The sequence below is a fragment of the Chelmon rostratus genome, chromosome 24, assembly GCF_017976325.1.
Source record: "Chelmon rostratus isolate fCheRos1 chromosome 24, fCheRos1.pri, whole genome shotgun sequence".
NCBI classification, from domain to species: Eukaryota; Metazoa; Chordata; class Actinopteri; order Chaetodontiformes; family Chaetodontidae; genus Chelmon; species Chelmon rostratus.
Window position 1 is genome coordinate 14,700,602 of NC_055681.1, and position 20,307 is coordinate 14,720,908.

The window sequence follows — 20,307 nt, forward strand, 5'->3', positions numbered from 1 at the left end:
CTCATGTTAGCTCAGGCTGAACTTTTTAAACAGAACAAAGAGTGTGGATTGTGTTTCCTATCATGTATAATAGAACTGTGCTGGGACAGGATCTCCTCTTACTCGGTATTGACAGGAGGACCAATTCTAGCAATCAGAAACTGTTTCATTGTACATGTGACTGTTACTTTCTGACAGGCTCTTTTTTCAGCTTCTCCAGTGGCACAAGAAGAAAATTCAGTGTGTTAGAGCCAAGATATGTAGAAAATAATACATTTCAACTCCATCAACAGTGATGAAGCATGGATAGTAAAACATTTAAGTGGCATGTGGCTGTAAAATAGTAGATAGACATATGTATTTTATCTATGTATGAAAAACGTACCATCTCCTTTACCTTGAGAGTTTCACTCCACTGTCAGGTCATTTTCAGAGAGGCTGAATTCTGCTGCTCTCTGCTGGACTGACATCATATCACCTTAAACTTAAAAACACTAAAATGTTTGCCTGTGGAGGATTTTGAGGGCAAAATATTAAATACATAGATAATTGTATAATTCCATTCTTAAATAGATGAAAATTGGAAATATATAGTTGAAAACTACATACTAAAATGATGTTACACACACACACTCACATATATATACATATATACACACATACATACATACATATGTATATAAATGAAAGTTAATGCTTAATAAAAAGATAATTATATAAATTCCATGTTGTTTTCATTATCTGTATCATCCTTTGGAAAACTGAAATTATAGATAACAAAAAAAATGTATGTAGCTGTATATCTCTGTGTGTGTTTCTTGAGTGTGTCTTTGTGAACCACATGTGTCTTGGATGTGCACCATTGCTGACTAGCTTGCTTGAAAATAAAATATGACAAATGTAACAAAATGATCTGAGCTCAAAGGTCCACCCACTAGGTTTGTCACTCTTCATCAGTGTAATCAATGTAACTGATTCAGTTGCCATCATGTGACCTGTGTATCTTCAATCACGTGATAACAGGTGGTTTTAGACATACTGATGTCTAAAAATGGAATTTGTGAGGGTGGGTTCAGGGATGACTCTGTGGGAATTACTTTGACTATGATGGCGTGTGGATGACCTGTCATCCATTTCACCACCCACACATAGGCAATGGTGGTGATCAGATGAGCAAGTTGGTAATGGAGTTTTACAATATCTTTGCTGCACCAAAGTTAAGTTATTTTTATAGTGTACTGTCAGGAAGTGGGGGTCTCAGAGGAACAAGGATTGAACCCAAATGCAGACACAAGGGGGCGCTGGTTCAATGTAACTAATTTATTTAACCAAAATCCAAAACTCTGGGAATTATGAAAAAAAAAATCACAAGGGTAGATGGGCATAAGACAGGGAACAAAGAGCACAGGGAAACACTGAACAAACACTTACAAAGAACGTGGCTTGGCTAAAGACTATAACACTAAAGTAATACTGACATGGAGCTTGGCAGGGGTAACAAACATTGACAACACTTAAAGACGCAGGACAAACACGAGTCATGGCATGAAACATAGACAACACAAGAAAGCATGGGCAAGAACAAAAACAATACCAGGAAACACGATCACAAGGTACGTGGCATGGCAAGGTAACACAGACAACACTCGAAGAACACTTACATTAAACGAGGCATGGACAAGAACAAAGACAACACCCGGAAAAACACTCAGCTGCATGACATGGGAAGGAATCACAGACAATGACCTGACCAAGACTGAGGGGAAGACGTGGGCTTAAATACACAAGGGAGGACAACTAATGACACACAGGTGAAATAAATCAGACAATTACAAAGGCAAAACACAGGAAGTAAAAGAAGAAACATAATGTGAACCTTCAAAATAAAACAGGACGTGAGAAAACAGACTGACAAAGGAGAATCTTCAACAAAAAACAGGTGTGCAAAGCACGGATCATGACATATACACAGTATGTGTTTCTTGTGTGTGTGTATGTGCGTGTGTGTGTGTGTGTACACCACAGTAATCCCACCCAGATCTGTGAACAACTCCATACTACACCCTGCTGGTGTTCTGCTGACAGATGCTGAGTTACGAGAAAAGGATATTATGACTTGTGAGCTCTGAGCTTTCAGTGAGTTTCCACACAGAGTTCTGAATACCTCAGCATTTAGTCCTTCAAATATAGACTCAAATCATGAACACCAGCCCTGAATCATTTTTAGTTATGACATTTGGATGTAAATTACTAATTTCTCCTCTAGACTGTTGACCACATCATGGACTTTAACAGAAATGAAACAGAAAAACAGGTATGACCTAACTAAATTATGTCTGATCTTTTGGTCTTATATTATGCATTTGACACAGTTATATAACATATGCTGTATAATATCTCTGAATGTTCAATCCAAGCAAAAAGGACCTTTTGGCCTGTTGAAGAATGGATGAAGAGTAACTGGTTCAGAAATTACATCATCACAGGCCAATATCATCTTCTGTACTAAGTCTGTAGGTATTGATCATCATGCCTTTACTCATGATACCATCCTCAACATATATAACAACACTAGGAATACTTCTGGGTGGGTTGCACACTTACATCATTTTCTGTGATCTTTTGAGAGTTTGATTCAGGCCCAGTGGCTGGGAGAAGAGCTGTAGGTGGATCCCTGGTGGTCTCCTAGATCCTGAACAGATTGCTTGTTAGAAGAACTGTGTGGTATCACACCGGATACTTTAAGTAAAAATGGAACCATGCTATTTCTTGCATTCATTTTCTGAGCTATGTGATGGTGACTGCGTAAGCTAGGAGAGAGCATGTAGTGTTGGTTCAAACCTGCACCCGTGCCTGAGAATTAAGAGATGTCAGTGGACTCAAAGAGACAAGCCCAAGTGCTACATTCACAAAGTATCTTACAATATCTAAGACTTACCATTGCCTTTATGTGGTGCTAAACGTTTTCAGTGTCCTGCTAAGACACATTTAAAAGCAATATGTTATCATACCTTAACACTCACACAGTGTTTCACTGGCATGGCACCCCATCAGACACATTACCAGTACAAGTTAAAGGAGGTAAGAATGGTCACAGTCAAACTACAGTCTGTAAGGCAGCTTTTCTCTTATAAAAAGTAGTCTCCACTCTGCTCCACACTAACTAGACACTGCCACTCCAGAGGTTCAGAAGACACGGGACAATTGTTTTCATTTTTTTCAAGTGTTCACTCTTCAGTCATTATTGAAGTAACATAATGAGCATCATGAGTCTAAATTTCCTAGACACCATAAAATCTTTATTTGATAAGTCATTAACATGGCACATGTTGTCAACATTCAGGGCTTAGCCCAAAGCTACGGGGGGGCATTTATGGTTGCTATATGCACTATTTTTCAAGCCATTTGAAATAATAGAACGCCTAAAATATGTATATCATCAATATCTATATGTATATTCATGAAATCTGCATTTTTGCCACCTATATTCATATTTAAGATATCCATCCCTATGTTTTGGCTACATATCCTCATAATTAGGCCATTTACGATATTTATCACTTCAAATTATGCATAATATACCTGCTAGCACTGAAATCACTGATAATTAATAAAGACTCACAGCTCACTTACTTTCCAATGAATCAACAAAGAAAGTTAGTAGGCAACTCCATGGTTATTATCACGTATGTAGTTGTAAATGTCACTAGTGGACAGTGATCCAGAAATCCACAAATAAGATATCAGTGCATAGCTAGCTTTAGTCATTTAATTTGTCACCAATATTAGCATTGGTATTAGCAGAAGAAGAGGAAAACAAGAGCAAGAGAGAGAGAGAAAGAGACAGAGAGAGAGAAAAGAGAGAGAGAAGAGAGAGAAAGATGGAGAGAGAGAGAGGGAGAGAGAGAGAAAAGAGAGAGAGACAGAAAGAGAGACACACAGAGAGAGGGAGAGAGAGACAGAAAGAGAGACACAGAGAGAGAGGGAGAGAGAGGGGGAGAAAGAGAGAGAAAAGAGAGAGAGATAGACAGAGAGAGACACAGAGAGAGACAGAGAGAGAGAGAAAAGAGAGAGAAGAGAGAGAGAGAGAGAGAGAGAGAGAGAGAGAGAGAGAGAGAGAGAGAGAGAGAGAGACAGAAAGAGAGAGAGAGAGAGAGAGGGGGGCGCTCACAGCCGATTTCCTGCAGTTTCAGCATGGACGACGGAGCAGAACACCACAAACAGCCGCAGCTGAACTAACTTTCCGTTTCTCCGTGAGGGCTCATGGACATGCCGCTGTTCTGCCACAGAGAGCCGGTGTCCCGGCTGACCTGACAGACCGACACACCTCGGAGCGTGTGACAGAGCCAGGCTTCGGTTAAATACTTCTGGAAATACAGGAACACAGCAGGAAGCAGTTGAGTCGATCGAGTGTGGATGACATGATTATCACATCGTAACATTATTAATCGTTAAACAAAGGGGACAGACAGACCGCAGGGATGATGAGAGACGCCACCTCTCCGGTAGTGGAGGGGCCTGGGCTGGAGGACGTAGCCGAGGTGGAGGACGTGTTCGCCGCGGAGAGCAGCAACAACAAGCCCGGCAGCTGTCAGGTGTGTGTGTGTGTGTGTGTGTGTGTGGTGTTTACTGTACTGTGTGCTTCTACCCAACCACAGCCAGCATAGTTAGACTAAAATATATACAGTGTCAATGTATCATCTGTTGTCCAGGAGTTGTGTCCTTTCTTTTTTGTCACACCATACTGCAGTAGTAGGTAGTGCAGTATGGTGTGTTTAAGATCAATCTGACCTTAAAAGAACTGGCAACGATCCACAGACAGCTGCCACAGGTAGGTCACACAGAAAACACAAAGTGAGTCCCTGTGTTAGTGTTTTCTGATGCTCCATCAACTTGCCTTAGAACACTGGTCATTTATATATACGCTTGCATTTCTTTTAGGTACCAGGAGAGAAGGTGGAGGGAGCCGAGGACAGGGCTGGCCAGCTGTCAGTGTCCCAGGTTGACGCAGAGTTTGCCCATCTGACCTTCAGGAAGCAGGTGTCCTACAGGTAGGAAACACTCCACACAAACGGAAACAGAAAAAGTGGAATGTGGCCCACTTCTGCCAACCTGTTTTACCTGAATGTTACACTGCAGCTCGCCCCTGACTGGGTTGCCATAGTGTCTGTGTAGCTGTGTGTCACATGACACTGTGGCGTGTGTGTGTCTGTGTGTGTATTTGTATAATAAGACATGTTTAACATGTTTATGTGTAATCATCCTCTTATCCAGAATTGCCCTCTGATCAGCTAGTTCTTGTTGCCTTCATTGGTTGGGTTGGTTAGGTTAGGTTTTGGCGTGAAGGGTGATGATTGGCTAGGGTTTGGGTAAGAATATCAGGGTAAGCCAATCAGAGGCAGAGTAGGGCAGCACACCAGTGTGTTGAGCAAAGTTTTTCTTCACGTCACGCTTCACCACCCAACTAACCGCTCACACACAAGCAATGATGGTGATCAGATGAGCGTGACAGTAATCTTGGAGTGCAATATCTTTGCTGCACCAAAGTAAAAGAAATGTATCGTATAGTATTTACAGTAAATATAAACAGTATATTTAAAAAAAACTTTTCACAGTGTCCCATCCAAATCAGGTTGTAGAATAGATGTATATGCACACCTATTTTGATATGTCTGCTATGAATTAAATAACTTTTCTACTTTTCTGATGCGAGACAACGACTGAAACTCTGCCATTTTTATACAGTACTTTTTATTTTAAAAAGGATGAAGCAGACAGAAATGTTGATTTGATTTAAAGGTGAGGCTGCATCTATTTATGGCTAACTGAAAGTGAACATCAGTGATTTAGATATATTAAAGAGAACCATGACAACACATGGCTTTATGAATCTGATCAAGTGTTTGCATATTTTCGTCTTGAGTGTACACAGCTGAGTTTTAGTTGTGAACCTACACAGATCCTGGTGTATGATCTTTGACGTCTTCCCTTTTGGTCTGGTGTTCACAGACAGCTGATGTGAGCTGTTTCTGTTATTCAGTGACTGCACCTGAGCTCCATTCTGGCTCTCGAATGGTGAACGTTCACTGATGGCAACCCTGATAGAAATGCAGAGGAAATTCTAAAAGCTAGTGGATTTAATCCTTAGATAATTTGTTGTACTATTTCTGCAGGTCAAGACAGAGCTTCCAGGCTGAAGAAATAGCATGTAGCAGTTTTGCTGGTTTTACCAAGATAAGAAAATGTTCCCTTGAATTCGGCTCAAAGATTTTAATAAAAAATCAGTAGTTTTCATAATGTTTCTGTTTTGGTGCTCAGTGACGTGTTTTGTACTGTGACATCTTTGTTCTTGGCTTGTCAATAGAACCACCTGAAGAGTGGCTCATTTTTTGGAAAATACATATATGTTCAATGTAGCTGCTAACCTCTCAGTCTGTATATACACTGTGAGAAGTCAGTCTTATTATTTAGACCATCCATTGTTCAGCCGGTGAGGAAACAAAACAGTGTTGACTTGCAGTAAGGACATACAGTGACAGACTTTCATTTAGCTTTGAACCCAGTCGCACAGCACACACCCCTGAGCTGAAGAACAAATGATTGAAAGGTACGTTTGTGACAGCTATTTTGGTTGTTTTTATATGATTGTGGTATTTAACAGAGCTGTTCATTCATATATTTATCAAAAGAACTGGTCTTCTTATCACTAGTTCTCTCCCCAACGCTCCCTCGTCGACTCGCCCTCGAGCAGTAGTCAGGCTATGTGGTTTGAGGGAGTGGCTTTGGAGGGAGGCGTGAAGGGAGGGTAAGGGATTTTTCACTTGTAAAAATCTATCACCACAGCTAACCATGATGTGATCTCTTGCCAGATCATTGTCATCGATGCAAAATCTTCCACATGAAGCCATCTGAAAGGATTCAGCAAGTTGTGTTGTGTTTGATTTCCCCGTCATTGCCACCAGGTCATGTAGACATTTCCAAACTGACTGATAAACTGAAGTGAAATCCTGACTTTGTAGTGGACCCAAATATTCTCAAGTCTTTTGACCTAAACAAAGCCAGCAAGCAGCTGTGATGTAAAGTCAGTTTGTCTGGGAGGCAGCAGAAGGATTTCAGGACACTTCAGGCACATTACAGCCGTCTGTATTGGCAGTATGAACGCTGTTGCAGTTGCTTTACCCACAAATGAAATATTGGCTTGTCTGTTGTCTCAGAAACTGTTGGTGTTTGATAGTCTTTAATCTGAACGTAGTTCCTCCTCCTCTGTAAACAAGATGATCCCGTAACAGCTGCCCTCTCCCTGCTCCCAGCAGACCTGCTGAATGAAGTCTGACCTGCTGTATCTCTGTGTTTTCTTGTTCATAGACATACAAGCCTACACAGATAAGTGCACAGATGATGATGAAGACACAGACCGAATGATTTAGAGAGTTTTTAATTTAATTTAACACCAAACTGGGCTGCATTGTTTCACTGACCACTTCAACTGACCGTTTCAACTCGGTTGCACCTGTGACCACACCCAACATCACTGAGTATACTTTTACATCAGTGAGAACCACTGGCGATGAGTAAAAACTTGCGGCTGGTATTGAAGTATAGTTGGTAGAATGCTGAAATGTAATTGTCCACAGTGACAGATCCATGGCATGTTGCAGTGACATATTCAGTGTTTGACAGTTTTATCTGTGTTAATCATCTAGTAAATAATGAAATACAACATAAAGTTAACGTCACAGCTCTTGTGATTGGACCAGCATTATATCGAAGCAGAGAAGGCACAAATGCTATTAGTCCCTATTTATTGCTGACTTAGACATACAGGGCTTGTGGTCAGTGAACAGTTTGATGCTGTAAAGTCTAAAAAGGTATTTCTCAAAGTGTTTACATGCACAAACACTAGCCAGTGCAACTGCTTCACGAGAGGCATAAGTGGCAGTGGTACATGTCTCATAGCGTGCACTGCATATGGCTGAGCATCTTTCTTGGGTTATTTGAACAGTCTTCAGCAGGCCGCTGGTTCCGAACACAGTTCTGACATGCTCCACTCGCTTCACTAGACCCATTTTTAACTGCTTTTGGTTTCCTTTAATCACATACATGGGAAATGCGTATTCTTTGTATTCCTCTGTAGACAGTATTATCCGGGCTTGCTGCCAGAAAACCAAAACCAAGACTAGTCTCTATGACTTCATCCAGTGTTTTCAGATGACACACTCATGCCCGATGTCCTTGTTACATGCATTCTTATAAACAGGTCATTTCTCTTTATCACAGTGCTGGGTGCCATAGTTCACTTGTACAAAGCCCTTATGTATGCTTCTTCTTTCTCACCGCATAGCTGGCTGCTTTGATAAGAGCCCACCATTTCATGTATTAGGTTCCATCTAAGTAGTCAAATTTCTTATGTTCCTCATCTTCAAACTTGAAGGAGTTGAATATCTTTTCATCTTTGCTGCCCATGGCATAATGAGCGAGCAGGCCTGAACTTCCTTGTCCTCTCTGAACACTCAGATGGGAGTGGTACACTATCGTATATCAGAGGTTCTCAACATTGTTACTCAAAGGTCCACATCTGATTTTATTCAAGGTTAGAGATCTGGAAATATATAATTAGTCAATTATTTAACATAACATGACATGTGACTAGGCCAGCATGAAACTGAGGCAGACAAGACTCAGACAATGAGCCCATATTACTGTCTGCCTCACACTTATTGTTATAACTACATTTACACTAGTTGTAGAAATTGTGTCCTTGAGAAATGGAGACATATGCTGTATCTGTGTTTGAAGACGAGCTGATAACAAACGTGAAGTAAAGCTTAAAGCACTGTTCAGCAGCTAAGACTGATGGGAAGCCAAAATAAATGATCTGAGGTAGTGAGATATCATCACGATACTGATGGTAGATCCCTTTGTTGTAACTCTTCTTACATATTCAATCAATCTATAACATCATCTCAATATCACAAGAAAAGTATTGTTTCTCGTGTTGCCTGACACATACATATTTATTTAGCATAAAGCTGACATTCTATTTGTAGCGTGCACATTTAGGTGGCTTCTGTTCAGTCACATTGCAGTTTGTCTATTTAGTTTGTCTTAAGTTCTAATGGTTTATTTTTTGAGTTACCAGCGTTGAGGGTCTGTCTGCTGCTGGAGGGACATCCGGCCAGACCTGAGCAAAAGGTGCTGAGCTGCTAAATGCAAGAAGCTGGCCAATTGGACTGTACCAAGTGCCTGCAGCATCGGGGGGTGATTTTCTGCATTTCTTCAAATTATAGAAGAGGTTTTGTTGTTTGTTTAGGTTAATTATTAAAATATATCGAGTGGCAGACTAGTTATCCTGTTCTGTTTTATTAGTAGTCTAGTTGGTAATGTTTGTTTTCCTTATACCCTTCGTCTAGCAATTGGTTTGATCAGCCAGTATATACGTTCCCCTTTGGGTGCAGCCTGTGAGATCTGTTCTTGTGTTTGTTAGGTTAGTTAGGTCTGTTCTTGTCTTTATTATGCTAGTTGGGTCTGTTCAGTTCCATTCAATTAACTTTTGTTCAGATGACTTCTTTTATGAGCCCAGAACTTTATGTATTGACCTTTTTTTCTTGTAAATCTTTAATTATTTTTGTGGAAATCCACCCGTGACTCCTTAAGCCTGCCTGCTTGGTCTCTCACAGTCTCTTTCTCTTTTCTGGAGCTTTGTGGAGCTCTCAGGCATTTTATGACATTCCCGCTTGGCAACTCCAGCTTGAGTTGGCTGTCTCTGGGTGATAACATCTTCACAACGCACCAACTTGGTTGTGGTGGCAGCTTGACAGAATTTGTCACAGTTCTGACTACTCTTGGATTCAAGTATTCAAGTATTCAAGAGTCTTTATTGTCATTGAGCATGTCAATGAAATTTTCATTGCAACCCCCATGTAAGGAACAGATAGTAAGAAAGATAAGAAGACTAGAAAGAATAAAATTAAGATAACTACAATAAAATAAAATAAACCAACATGCAATAAAAATATTCGTAAAGCAATTAAAAAATATAACAGAATAAAAATATACTAAGGCAATAAAATATACTAAACAATAAACAATAGAATATGGAAGTGAAATGTGCAACAGAATAAAATATACAAGCAGAATAAAATATACACAGTGAAATGTACCGACGTAATAAAATATACCAGTGGAAATAAAATATACCAATGAAAATGAAATGTGCAATATACTAAAATGTATATAATTTAGTTAAGTGTATGTGTGTACTAAAAGTTGATTACACAGAAGGTGCAGGTGGAGGTAGAGGTGTAGGTGTAAAGTGCAGTGTGCAGTGGTTCACAGTTCTCACAGTCTCTCACTGCAGTGAGGGGCTGCTGGGGGTGATAGCTCTAACAGCTCTGGGGAAGAAGCTGTCCCTCAGTCTGTTAGTGGTGGTGCGGATGTTCCTGTACCGCTTTCCTGATGGTAGCAGTACAAACAGTCTGTGGCCCCGGATGGCTGGGGTCCGTGGCGATGGATCTCGCCCTCTTCCTGACCCGGCCTTCATATATAGAGTCTAGGTCAGGAAGGGGGCAGCCCACGATGCCCTGTGCAGTTTTAACCACCCTTGCCAGTTGTTTCCTCTCCTGTGCCGTGCAGCTGCCATACCACACTGTCACACTGAGGCAGAGGATGCTTTCAATTGTGGCCCTGTAGAAATTGACGAGCAACCGAGAGGAGAGTCCAGCTCGTTTCAGTTTCCTGAGGAAGAAGAGCCTTTGTTGTGCTTTCTTCACCAGGCGGGAGGTGTTCATGGACCAGAAGAGGTCAGATGTGATGTGGAGGCCCAGGAACCTGATGTTGTCCACATGCTCCACCACTTCTCCGTCCATGAGGAGGGGGGTGTGATCCGTCTTCCTGGACCTCCTGAAGTCCACAATGACCTCCTTGGTCTTCCCTGTGTTCAGCACCAGGTTGTTGGCTGAACACCACTGGGTGAACTGGTGTATCTCCTATCTGTAGTGGGTCTCGTTGTTATCTGAGATGAGACCCACTACTGTAGTGTCGTCCGCAAACTTCACGACTGTGTTGGTGGGGTGGATGGCAGCACAGTCGTGAGTAAACATGGTGAAGAGGGCCGGGCTGAGCACACAACCCTGTGGTGTGCCCGTGCTGAGGACGATGATGATGTGTCGAAGCGGGCAAAGAAGCTGTTTAAGGTGTCAGGCAGGGTGGGGTCGTGGCTGGCGAGCTAGGTGTTAGGCTTGTACTCCGTTATGGTTCTGATGCCTCTCCACATGTTCTGGGGGTTGTTGTTATTGAAGTGATCTTCAATTTTGTTTTTGTACTGGAGCTTGGCCTGCTTAATTCCCTTCTTCAGCTCTGCTCGAGCCCTGCTATAAGCCAGCCTGTCTCCAGATCTGTAGGCAGTATCCCGGGCTTTCAGCAGGGACCGCACTGTGCTGTCCAGCCATGGTTTCTGGTTGGGAAACACTGTGATGGTCTTGACTGGGAGGACAGCATCAGTGCAGAAATGAACATAGGACAATACAGATGATGTATACTCCTCAAGGTCTGCCTCTTCTCTGAACACAGTCCAGTCTGTCAGCTCGAAGCAGTCCTTAAGTGCAGAGGAGGCCTCCTCAGTCCATATCTGTACTGTCCTGGTGGTCGGCTTTGTTCTGCAGGCCAGAGGCTTGTAGGCAGGAATGAGTTTAACTGAGATGTGGTCTGACATGCCCAGGTGTGGAGCTGCTACAGCCTTGTAAGCAGCAGGGATGTTGCAGTAAACTTGATCTAAAATGTTACTGTCTCTGGTAGGAAACTTTATGTATTTGTGAAATTTGGGAAACAACGTGATTAAAGTCCCCCGCCACTATCACGGCCGCCTCCGGGTTGTCGTTCATCTGCCCGCTGATCAGGCAGTACAGCTCCTCTAATGCTAACTTAGCATTAGCCCGCGGTGGGATGTAAGCGGCCACAATAACAATGGACGAGAGTTCTCTAACCAGCTTGAACGGTTGGCATTTCACCACCAGGTATTCCAAATCAGGAGAGCAGAACGTGCTGACGGTGCGTGTGGCTGTACACCAGGCATTGTGTACATACAGCTCCAAGCCTCCGCCTCTGCTCTTACCTGAAGCTACAGTCCTGTCCGCCCGGAACAGAGAGCGCCCCGCTATCTCCACCGCTGCGTCCGGGATGTTGTCGTCCAGCCAGGTCTCTGTGACAACAGTAACACAGCTCGTCGATTTTGTTGGTGAGAGACCTGGCGTTGGTGAGGAAGAGACTGGGGAGAGCCGGTCTGTGAGGGTTAGCTTGTAGCCTAGCACGCACGCCGGCTCTCTTGCCACGCTTTTGTTTACGGTGCCTCCTCCGTCTCCTTGGCAGCAGTGGGGGAATGGTGGTGGGCTCTGGGGTCTGTAGCAGCTCCGGTGGAATAAAGTCCAGTTTAGGGCGTGTGTGAAGTCTGAACTGTACTCCAAAGTTCCACAGTTCAGACCTGCTGTACTGTGTCAGAGCTTCCAGAAGAGAAGTAAAAGTGGAAACGAGTAAAAACAAACAAACAAAAACGTAAACACGGGAGCTACGAGCCGCTGCGTCTGCACACGCCGCCATCTTGGAAAATGGATGTGCTGTTTTCAGCTGTTTTTCTGTAGGCTTGGGCTCAAATGATCTCTCGGCGGTGGGAGCGAGACGGTCTCTGGATGAATGGGCCTGTACATGTTTAAGATTTAAACACAGCATCTAAGTTATAATAACTGGAGTGAGGATGTAATGAATCTATCATCCACATCATAATAATATCAGGTAACCTTTAGACATAGGTTTGAGGTTAAGAAAAATGAGACATCAATTTGAAATATTCTTTGCAATCTTTTGATTTGTGTCAGCTACAACAAAATGGTGATCCATGGTTTATGAGAAATATCATACTTACAAAAGGGTCAGTTGCAGGTAGGTACCAATACGGATCTGTGAAAGCAGTTCAAAATTAATAAGTAGGCTTAGGTTCTCCCCTCCACTGGCCCTCACCATTCTTGTGTTCATCCTCCATGAATCTTGTAGGCCTGTTCCTTGACCCAGAGGCCATGTGGGTCACCACAAGGGATGGTTCTTCAGCGGGTTCATACATGGGACTAAAAAGAGATCATGCCTGAGGAAGAGACCCAGAACAGGCATGTGAGCCCACTTTTACTCTTTTTAATGTTAATCTCTATCCAATTGAGAAGAAAAAGCAAAAAAACTACAATACAGAAAATCGTGGTTATAAAAAACTGAAAAAGTGTAACTGTCATTAAAATGCAAATAATAAAATACATGAATATATGATATGGGTGTTATAAAATCTGTTTTCTTTCTAGAATCTGTGGCTGCAGACTACAAAACATACATAAGTCTGATGGGTCGAAGTCCAACATGTAGTGATGGCAAGAATTAGTGACTCTATGATTGTCTAATGTCCAAACTATTCCATAAAGAGCCGTGTGGCTACAGATTTTCATTTCCAACCAATCAGTCCTCAGCTGATAACTAAGTGATCCCTTGATGTTGATTGGTTGGCCTGGTGTGCTCTTCCTTGGTTGGAACGAAAACTTGCAGCCACACGGCCCTTTATGGAATAGTTTGGACATGCCTGACACAATGATTATCTCGAACAACCAAAATATAATGTTGTCTGATCCTGGCTGTAGTATTCACCCTCTCTAACACTCCTGGTACTTTTACTGCATAAACTGGGAGGCTGTGTAAATACCAAAATATGACCGACCAGCTATATATGAGACGGGATTGCAGTTGGTGTTTGCACAACATGAAATCAAGTTTACCAGCACATCTGTTATTTGTAATCATATTGACAGTGGTTATCACCTACAATAAAGTCTTCAGGTGGAACTAAGACCTGCTGCCTTCAGGTGGCTTTGATGGATAGAAGTCTGTTAATTAGCTGAAAGGGAAACATGTTGTGTTGTTGGCGCTTATAGATGCTGATAAGAATCAGACATTAAACACTGCCTTCTTGGCAATGATAATAGTACCCAAATCAGTGTGAAAGCCTGGAAACAGATTACCAAGAAACCTGTTGAGGAAATGGTCCACAGAGAGACATTTTATTTAAGTGACCTCATTTTGTTTCCACTGGTTGGGCTCTAATAGTAAAGTTGTGTTTCTGTTCTGCTGTGGATCGTAATGAATTTATAGCCTCTAGCAGCAGCTATAGAAGACCTTGAGTCTTTACCTCAGCCTGAGGCAAGATACTGATGATGATACTGATGGTTATGATTGACAAGTGTTGGTGCATTCATTTGACCATCTGATCGAGTGGGAGGGAATGAATAATGAATTTCTCGCCTCAAACCAAAAAGTTGCATAATGTAGCCCAACAGTACACCAGATGGAAGCAAACACAGATGGCAGAAATAAAAAGTAAAAAGGATAGACAGGAACCCGCCAGTCCTGAACTCCTTCTTCTCATAGAGCTTTGTGTAGTTTTTAGTATGTATGTTGTTTGCTGTGTGCGAACCAGACTTTCCAATCTTATTCAATGTCACTGTAGAAGACCACATATCTATGTATGCCATGTAGTCTGTAGAACCAGATAGCACTTATTAGATACCGAAACACAAAGTAAAGCAAAAGACATCACACAATACCCTTTCTATCTTTCTGTCAGGACAAGCCTATGGTCCTAGCAGTCACCAGTCAGCAGCCACTAGACCCGCTCACTGAAAACGTATCTTGCGAGCTACAGAGATGAAACAGAGATGGAAATCTGGGAAAAGCAGTCTAATAGCAAGCAAAGGTATCAGGATGAAGAACCCGTTCTCTCATTTTGTTAGTTCCCACTTATTTTAGTACTTGCAACAGTTCAGCCCACTGAGCAGGATACATAGGAGGAACATAAACAAAACCTTCGAAAAGTGTTAATGTGTGAATTATTTCATGGAGGTGATGAAAATGCATGTGAATTGAGAAATGGAGTGATGAAAGTAAGCCAGTGCGATTAAAATAGTTATGATATGTAACTGATGTTTCAGATTTAGATTTATCGTCATTCACAACATAAAACGTATGTGAATTGAAAAATAGAGTGATTTGACGAACTTGATTGACATTTTTTTTTAAACTGCTCGGATAACCTCGGTGTTCAAAGCTGGAATAGCAAAACAGTGCACGTTGTTCATTTCAGAATGCCCATTTAACTTGACATGGCAGCGGCAAAAATCACACACTCCTATAATCATATCACAGCTATTTCAATCAAATTAGCTTTAAATGCTTCAAATCACTCGATATTTCATCACTCCATTTTAGCCCTCTATTTTCCAGTTGACATTCATTTTCATCACCTCCATTTTTCATTGTTAATTTTTCTTACTTTCAAACCTCATACGGACAACTTCCTGTTCTTCAGAAGCTGGAGAGAAGTTGCCCATCAGATTTGCTTAAAGGTTGCTGCAGCACAAGGTTAAAACAGCAAGAGGTAAGAGTTGCTGTTCTGCCTCTAAGGTTACTGTCAAATCTCAGTCATCATTTCTTATGGACAGTATCAGTTTATTAAACGAACTACTGACCATGACGGCCGAACCACACAGACACTTCCACACAGTTCCACCATAGACGCAGCAGTAACAAGGCATTGCTTCAGAAATATCCTTTCCAAATGAAGTTTCAACTTCTTTGCTATTAGCTCACGCACCTCAAAACTTGCATGAATAGCATTGTCTTTGTTAAAATGTGGTCTTGCGAAAGCTGCTCGTTGGGCACCAAAACTCCACCAAAGTGCGTCAACTTCATTCAAGTGCCTTTGTCATTGCAACTCATCCAGTTTAGCACGTTTCAAGTTGTAATGATGCTTGAGATTGTTAAAGTAAATCGAATTTACTTTAACAAAAAAATAATCTTTGTCCATTGTCTTGGAAAGTGCGACATTTCACATGTACTTTTCTTGACAGTCATCAAGCTGCATGTCATTGATGATACATAACTGCTATGTGTGTGTGTTGTATTCAATGACCATCCGGAAGGACATGTCTGCTATTGTAGGTTATATTCTTTTGTTATTGACAAAGTAGTTGCTATTTAGAGGTTTTTTTTCTTTGTATTTGTGAGTTGCTTTTTTTGTATTTATGAATTGCCTTGCAGGCCAGATCACATGGTCTTGCGGGCTACATATGACCCTAAGACTGGATGTTCCTCATCCCTGCTGTTGAGGGTTTGTGTAATTTGCGGAAGACCTATGTGTATGTGTGTGTAATGTAGACCCATCTGTGGCAATATTAGATGCTCAGAGCAAAGCGATGTAGTATAAAGAGCAAGAAAGTCTGCAAATAGAGGAATGGGATGGATGGGTCAAACAAACACAGGAGATTGGGGCCTTATGTCCTATGAGAAACCAGTAGTGCAATGAAAACTGAACTGTTTTTTCCAAAACCTAGCCAAGTACTGTTAATGCCTAAACCCAATCAAACTGGGACCAATTCACAACATTAACCACATGTTAAAAAGGCTTGGCATGTGAACATGTTGGACGGCTGGAGCAATTGCTCTTGGTGTCTAATATTGCAGCAGATGGGTTTACGTCAGCTGAAAGCCTGCTGTGTCTCATGCAGACACTAAAGGGTACCTTGTGTATCTGTATGAGACGCCAAGGGGCGTGACAACATGTCAATATTTGACGCTCTGGGATTTAGAACGGGTTGAATTTACTGGGCACCAGAGAATGAACCGACCAATATGTTTGAATATGAAGTAAGTAATATGCTGAACACAGGCATGAAATGGAATGAATTAGTTAGTTAGTTAACATGACCCTTAAAACAGTAAATACCAGCTCACATTATTTCCTAACACTTTAGAGCACTGTACTCTATATTTGCATGATCCAGTAAGCCGATGGCTTCTATTCCATTGTTCTACAGGCTGCGGTTGATTTAAAAAGCCTTAAAATGCATTGCTTTCTCATGCTGTGATTACTTTGACAACAGTAAATCATGCTGTTGGTTAGTTACTGTTTACACTGGGAAATGAGTGGCAACCAACAGCTGTCCACGTAGGTGTTGGTTGCTGTTGGTCGATGTGACACACTTCTGACAATTCTTGGATTGGACAGTAAAGCCACACATTCAGATGTCATTATTCACATTATCCATCAGCAACTGGACACATACAGTTAAAGCATAGTTCTTCTCCATCCCTGCCACAGTATGGCTGCTCCAGTTATTAGTCAACTGAAACAAAACTTTCAGATAGCATTAGCTGTCAGTCTGCAGGGTCAGATATAGTAAGTAGGTTAATCAATGTCACCGATCACTACTGTCCCTCCACAGGGGAGAGGAGATGGAGTCACTGACAACTATACCATATTATGTATTACTGAATCTCACTCCTTTGCTATGTTTGTAATGTTTTGACAAAAAAGAAAATTGGTGATTCCACAATTAACGTTGTAATTTCTAATGTCAAATCAAAATTTAATCAAACAACACAATGAATAATAACCAGATTGATTTCTGCAGCAGCCTTGTAGGATATTCTACAGCAGAACCCTGAGACTGTTTAATGTGCCATGACTGAAAGGTCAGATTCTAGATGGCAAGGATACTAGTCCCTGTCTTTGCCATTTGGGCCAGCTCTAAACCAGATACCAAAACAAAGACTGGTATTTGCATTTAAGAGGATCCCGTTCCCCTGAAGTAGACAGAAGACCAAACTAATGAGCAACTAATTGTTAGTGGCTCTGGTTGAAGTTGCATGACTCCCTGACAGCGAACAGTTGAAAATAATTATTAATATGAATAAATAACAACGGGGCACCACCCTGAGATCAACCACCAGTAAGCAGCTGTGGATACAGTCTCACAAAATTGCAATATTTAAATGACTGTTTTACATTTTTCAGGTGAGCAGTGAAGGGTTAAATCTGAGCACTGACCACCACAACCAGCTGCAGCATAAATGATCACAGACAACTGCTCTTTAATTGTACAATAGCATTTATTTAACTACTGTTCAACAATCAATGATCCTTCAATCAATAAACATCTATTTTTTATTACCACAACTACAACACAAGCAGCTACAACACAAGCGACTACGCTGACAACTGTTTCCCTCTTGCTTCTCAGATGTCCTCCCTCTCTCCGGCTCCTCTCAAAAATCAATAAATGAAGACTTTATTTTGTTTTTTGTCGCAATTGAATGAAGTGTGATTAATGATGATAAAATCACTGTTTCTGTGCATGGAGTCTGGTGGGTTTGGCCAGAGCGATATAACAGCTGTTTCTGGTTAAACAAAACAGATATTACTCTTTAACAAGAAGGCATATAAGAAGGTATCATTATTAGGCTCTGCCTAATAATTCTCATTTAATGTCATATTTCCCAAACAGAGCTAAGTTTTCTCTACAGAATTGATTGAAATATTGTCATGTCCGATATCACAGTTTCTTTAGTCATCATCTTCTATCTATCTTCCATGTAACCACAATGTAAGAATTCACCCAATATTCTTATCACAAGTGAGGTTGGCACTAACATTGGTACCTTCCACAGATGGAGCTGCACAGTCAGCAGACAGATGGTGCAGATCTGCACTGGTGATTCATCAATGTCCCTTTTACATGCGCATCATGACGAGTGCATACATGTAGGGGTTCAGCGTCTTGTAGACGGGAGATTGAACCGCCAACCCTGTAAACCCATCAGTGTGATTAGTGGACAACCTGCTCTATCTCCTGATCTACAACCATCCCAGTACCAAAACTTCACTGAACTGGAACTCAATCTGACAATAAGGTGGCAAACAAGTAAGCTTTTTAATACAAAAACCATGCCATGTTCCCAATATATATATATATACATATATATATATATATATATATGTATATCAAGTTCATTAGTTTGACAGACCAACAACCTCACCCTTTTGTCAGCAGACTTTAAATGCTGTGTTTGGCATGGGAGACTGGAGCTCATATCCAAATCATAGACCTTCATGTGTGTGTTTGAAAAAACATTTTGACCACAATCGTTCTCTAACTTTGACAGCATGACTGACATGGTGCAGATATTGTAGAAAGACATTATATTGAAAATGTGGGATAGATTGGCATGAGACATTTGTCTGAACCTCAGTGATCCCTTGAATATTCATCCAGTATCAGGACATCACAAATACCCTAAACTAAGCTCAACATTTGGTCTTGGTTTTGTCTGCAACCGCTACTTCTTCTACTCCTGTTCGGAGTACAAATTCTGCTTTGTATTACTGCTGCTACTGCACCTATTGTCACAGCTACTGTAACAAATAATTCTTCTACTATGATAGTAGAGTAGTATTTGTTACAGTCTGTAACTTCACTTGACACATAAATGGAACATTAACATGAAATAAGTATTTATCTTCACCAAAGGCCCCAGCATCAGATTTAATGTGACTACCTAATACATATGTATAAACACATAATGCAAACATCAAGTATTATTTTTATACACAATTATGTGTGTACTACTGAAACGAGAGAGAGGGGGGCTTACTGCTGTGGACATTTTCTGCAACTCATTAGGAAAATTGCTTTGGGGTCAGGTTTAGGATTAATGTTAGAATTTATAATCAGAGCCCTTCGTTAGAGACAAACAGTGAAAATAGGTCAGCAGTGGGTGTTGGGAAGTTGAAAGGATCTCTCTGAATTGTGTGTCGTGCTGTTGAGTGGCATTTTATTTGTCATGGAAATACTGAGTGGGTGATGGATGAGGGAATAGTGATAACAGAATGGAAGGGAGCAGGTGTGTGTGTGTGTGTGCATGTGTGCGGGTGTGCATGTATGTGTGCATGTTTGTGTGTGTGTGTGTGTTTGCATATGCATTTGTCAGAGGGACTGAAGCCATAATCACTTTGCACCATAACAACAACAAGTCTTCTTCTTCACACTGTGCTGCTTCTGTTTTCTCTCATTTACACAGTATATAGACGTTTTTACTATATAAAACCGAATATTTTTATGTAACAATCAGGTCAGGGTACAGTTAAGTAATGCTCATGCAAAATGTCTGTATGTGTGTGTGTGTGTGTGTGTGTTCATTTCTGACATGAAACATTACCTAAGCTTAACCATTTCTAACTGAATACCTGAAACTAACAGTGTGATTCCTTTAGCTTGTTGGGAGAACTACACAGCGTGGGATTACACGCTACCTGAAAAGTCAAATTCAGGGCAAAGATTTCAGCAGAAGATCAGTGTCCTGGCTGTCCATTTGCATGGATTAATCCTCATGTAACTTACTAGCCAAGCCAGATTGAGACTGTCCTCCCAAGAAAAATGACGTCAGGCGTTTCAGCAATTCTCCAAAACA

The 20,307-nt window shown here is 41.3% G+C and overlaps 1 protein-coding gene across 1 annotated transcript in view; it reads left to right on the forward strand.

Annotated features, from left to right (window-relative positions):
- Positions 1 to 4,157: 4,157 nt before the first annotated feature.
- Positions 4,158 to 20,307, forward strand: part of LOC121627414 (diacylglycerol kinase zeta-like) — a 135,782-nt gene continuing 119,632 nt past the window's right edge. Inside the window, exons 1-2 of the mRNA XM_041966315.1 lie at positions 4,158 to 4,574; positions 4,921 to 5,030. Of these exons, the coding sequence (XP_041822249.1) occupies positions 4,461 to 4,574; positions 4,921 to 5,030 (224 nt within the window). The 5' untranslated portion in view covers positions 4,158 to 4,460. The remainder of the gene's footprint in view (positions 4,575 to 4,920; positions 5,031 to 20,307) is intronic.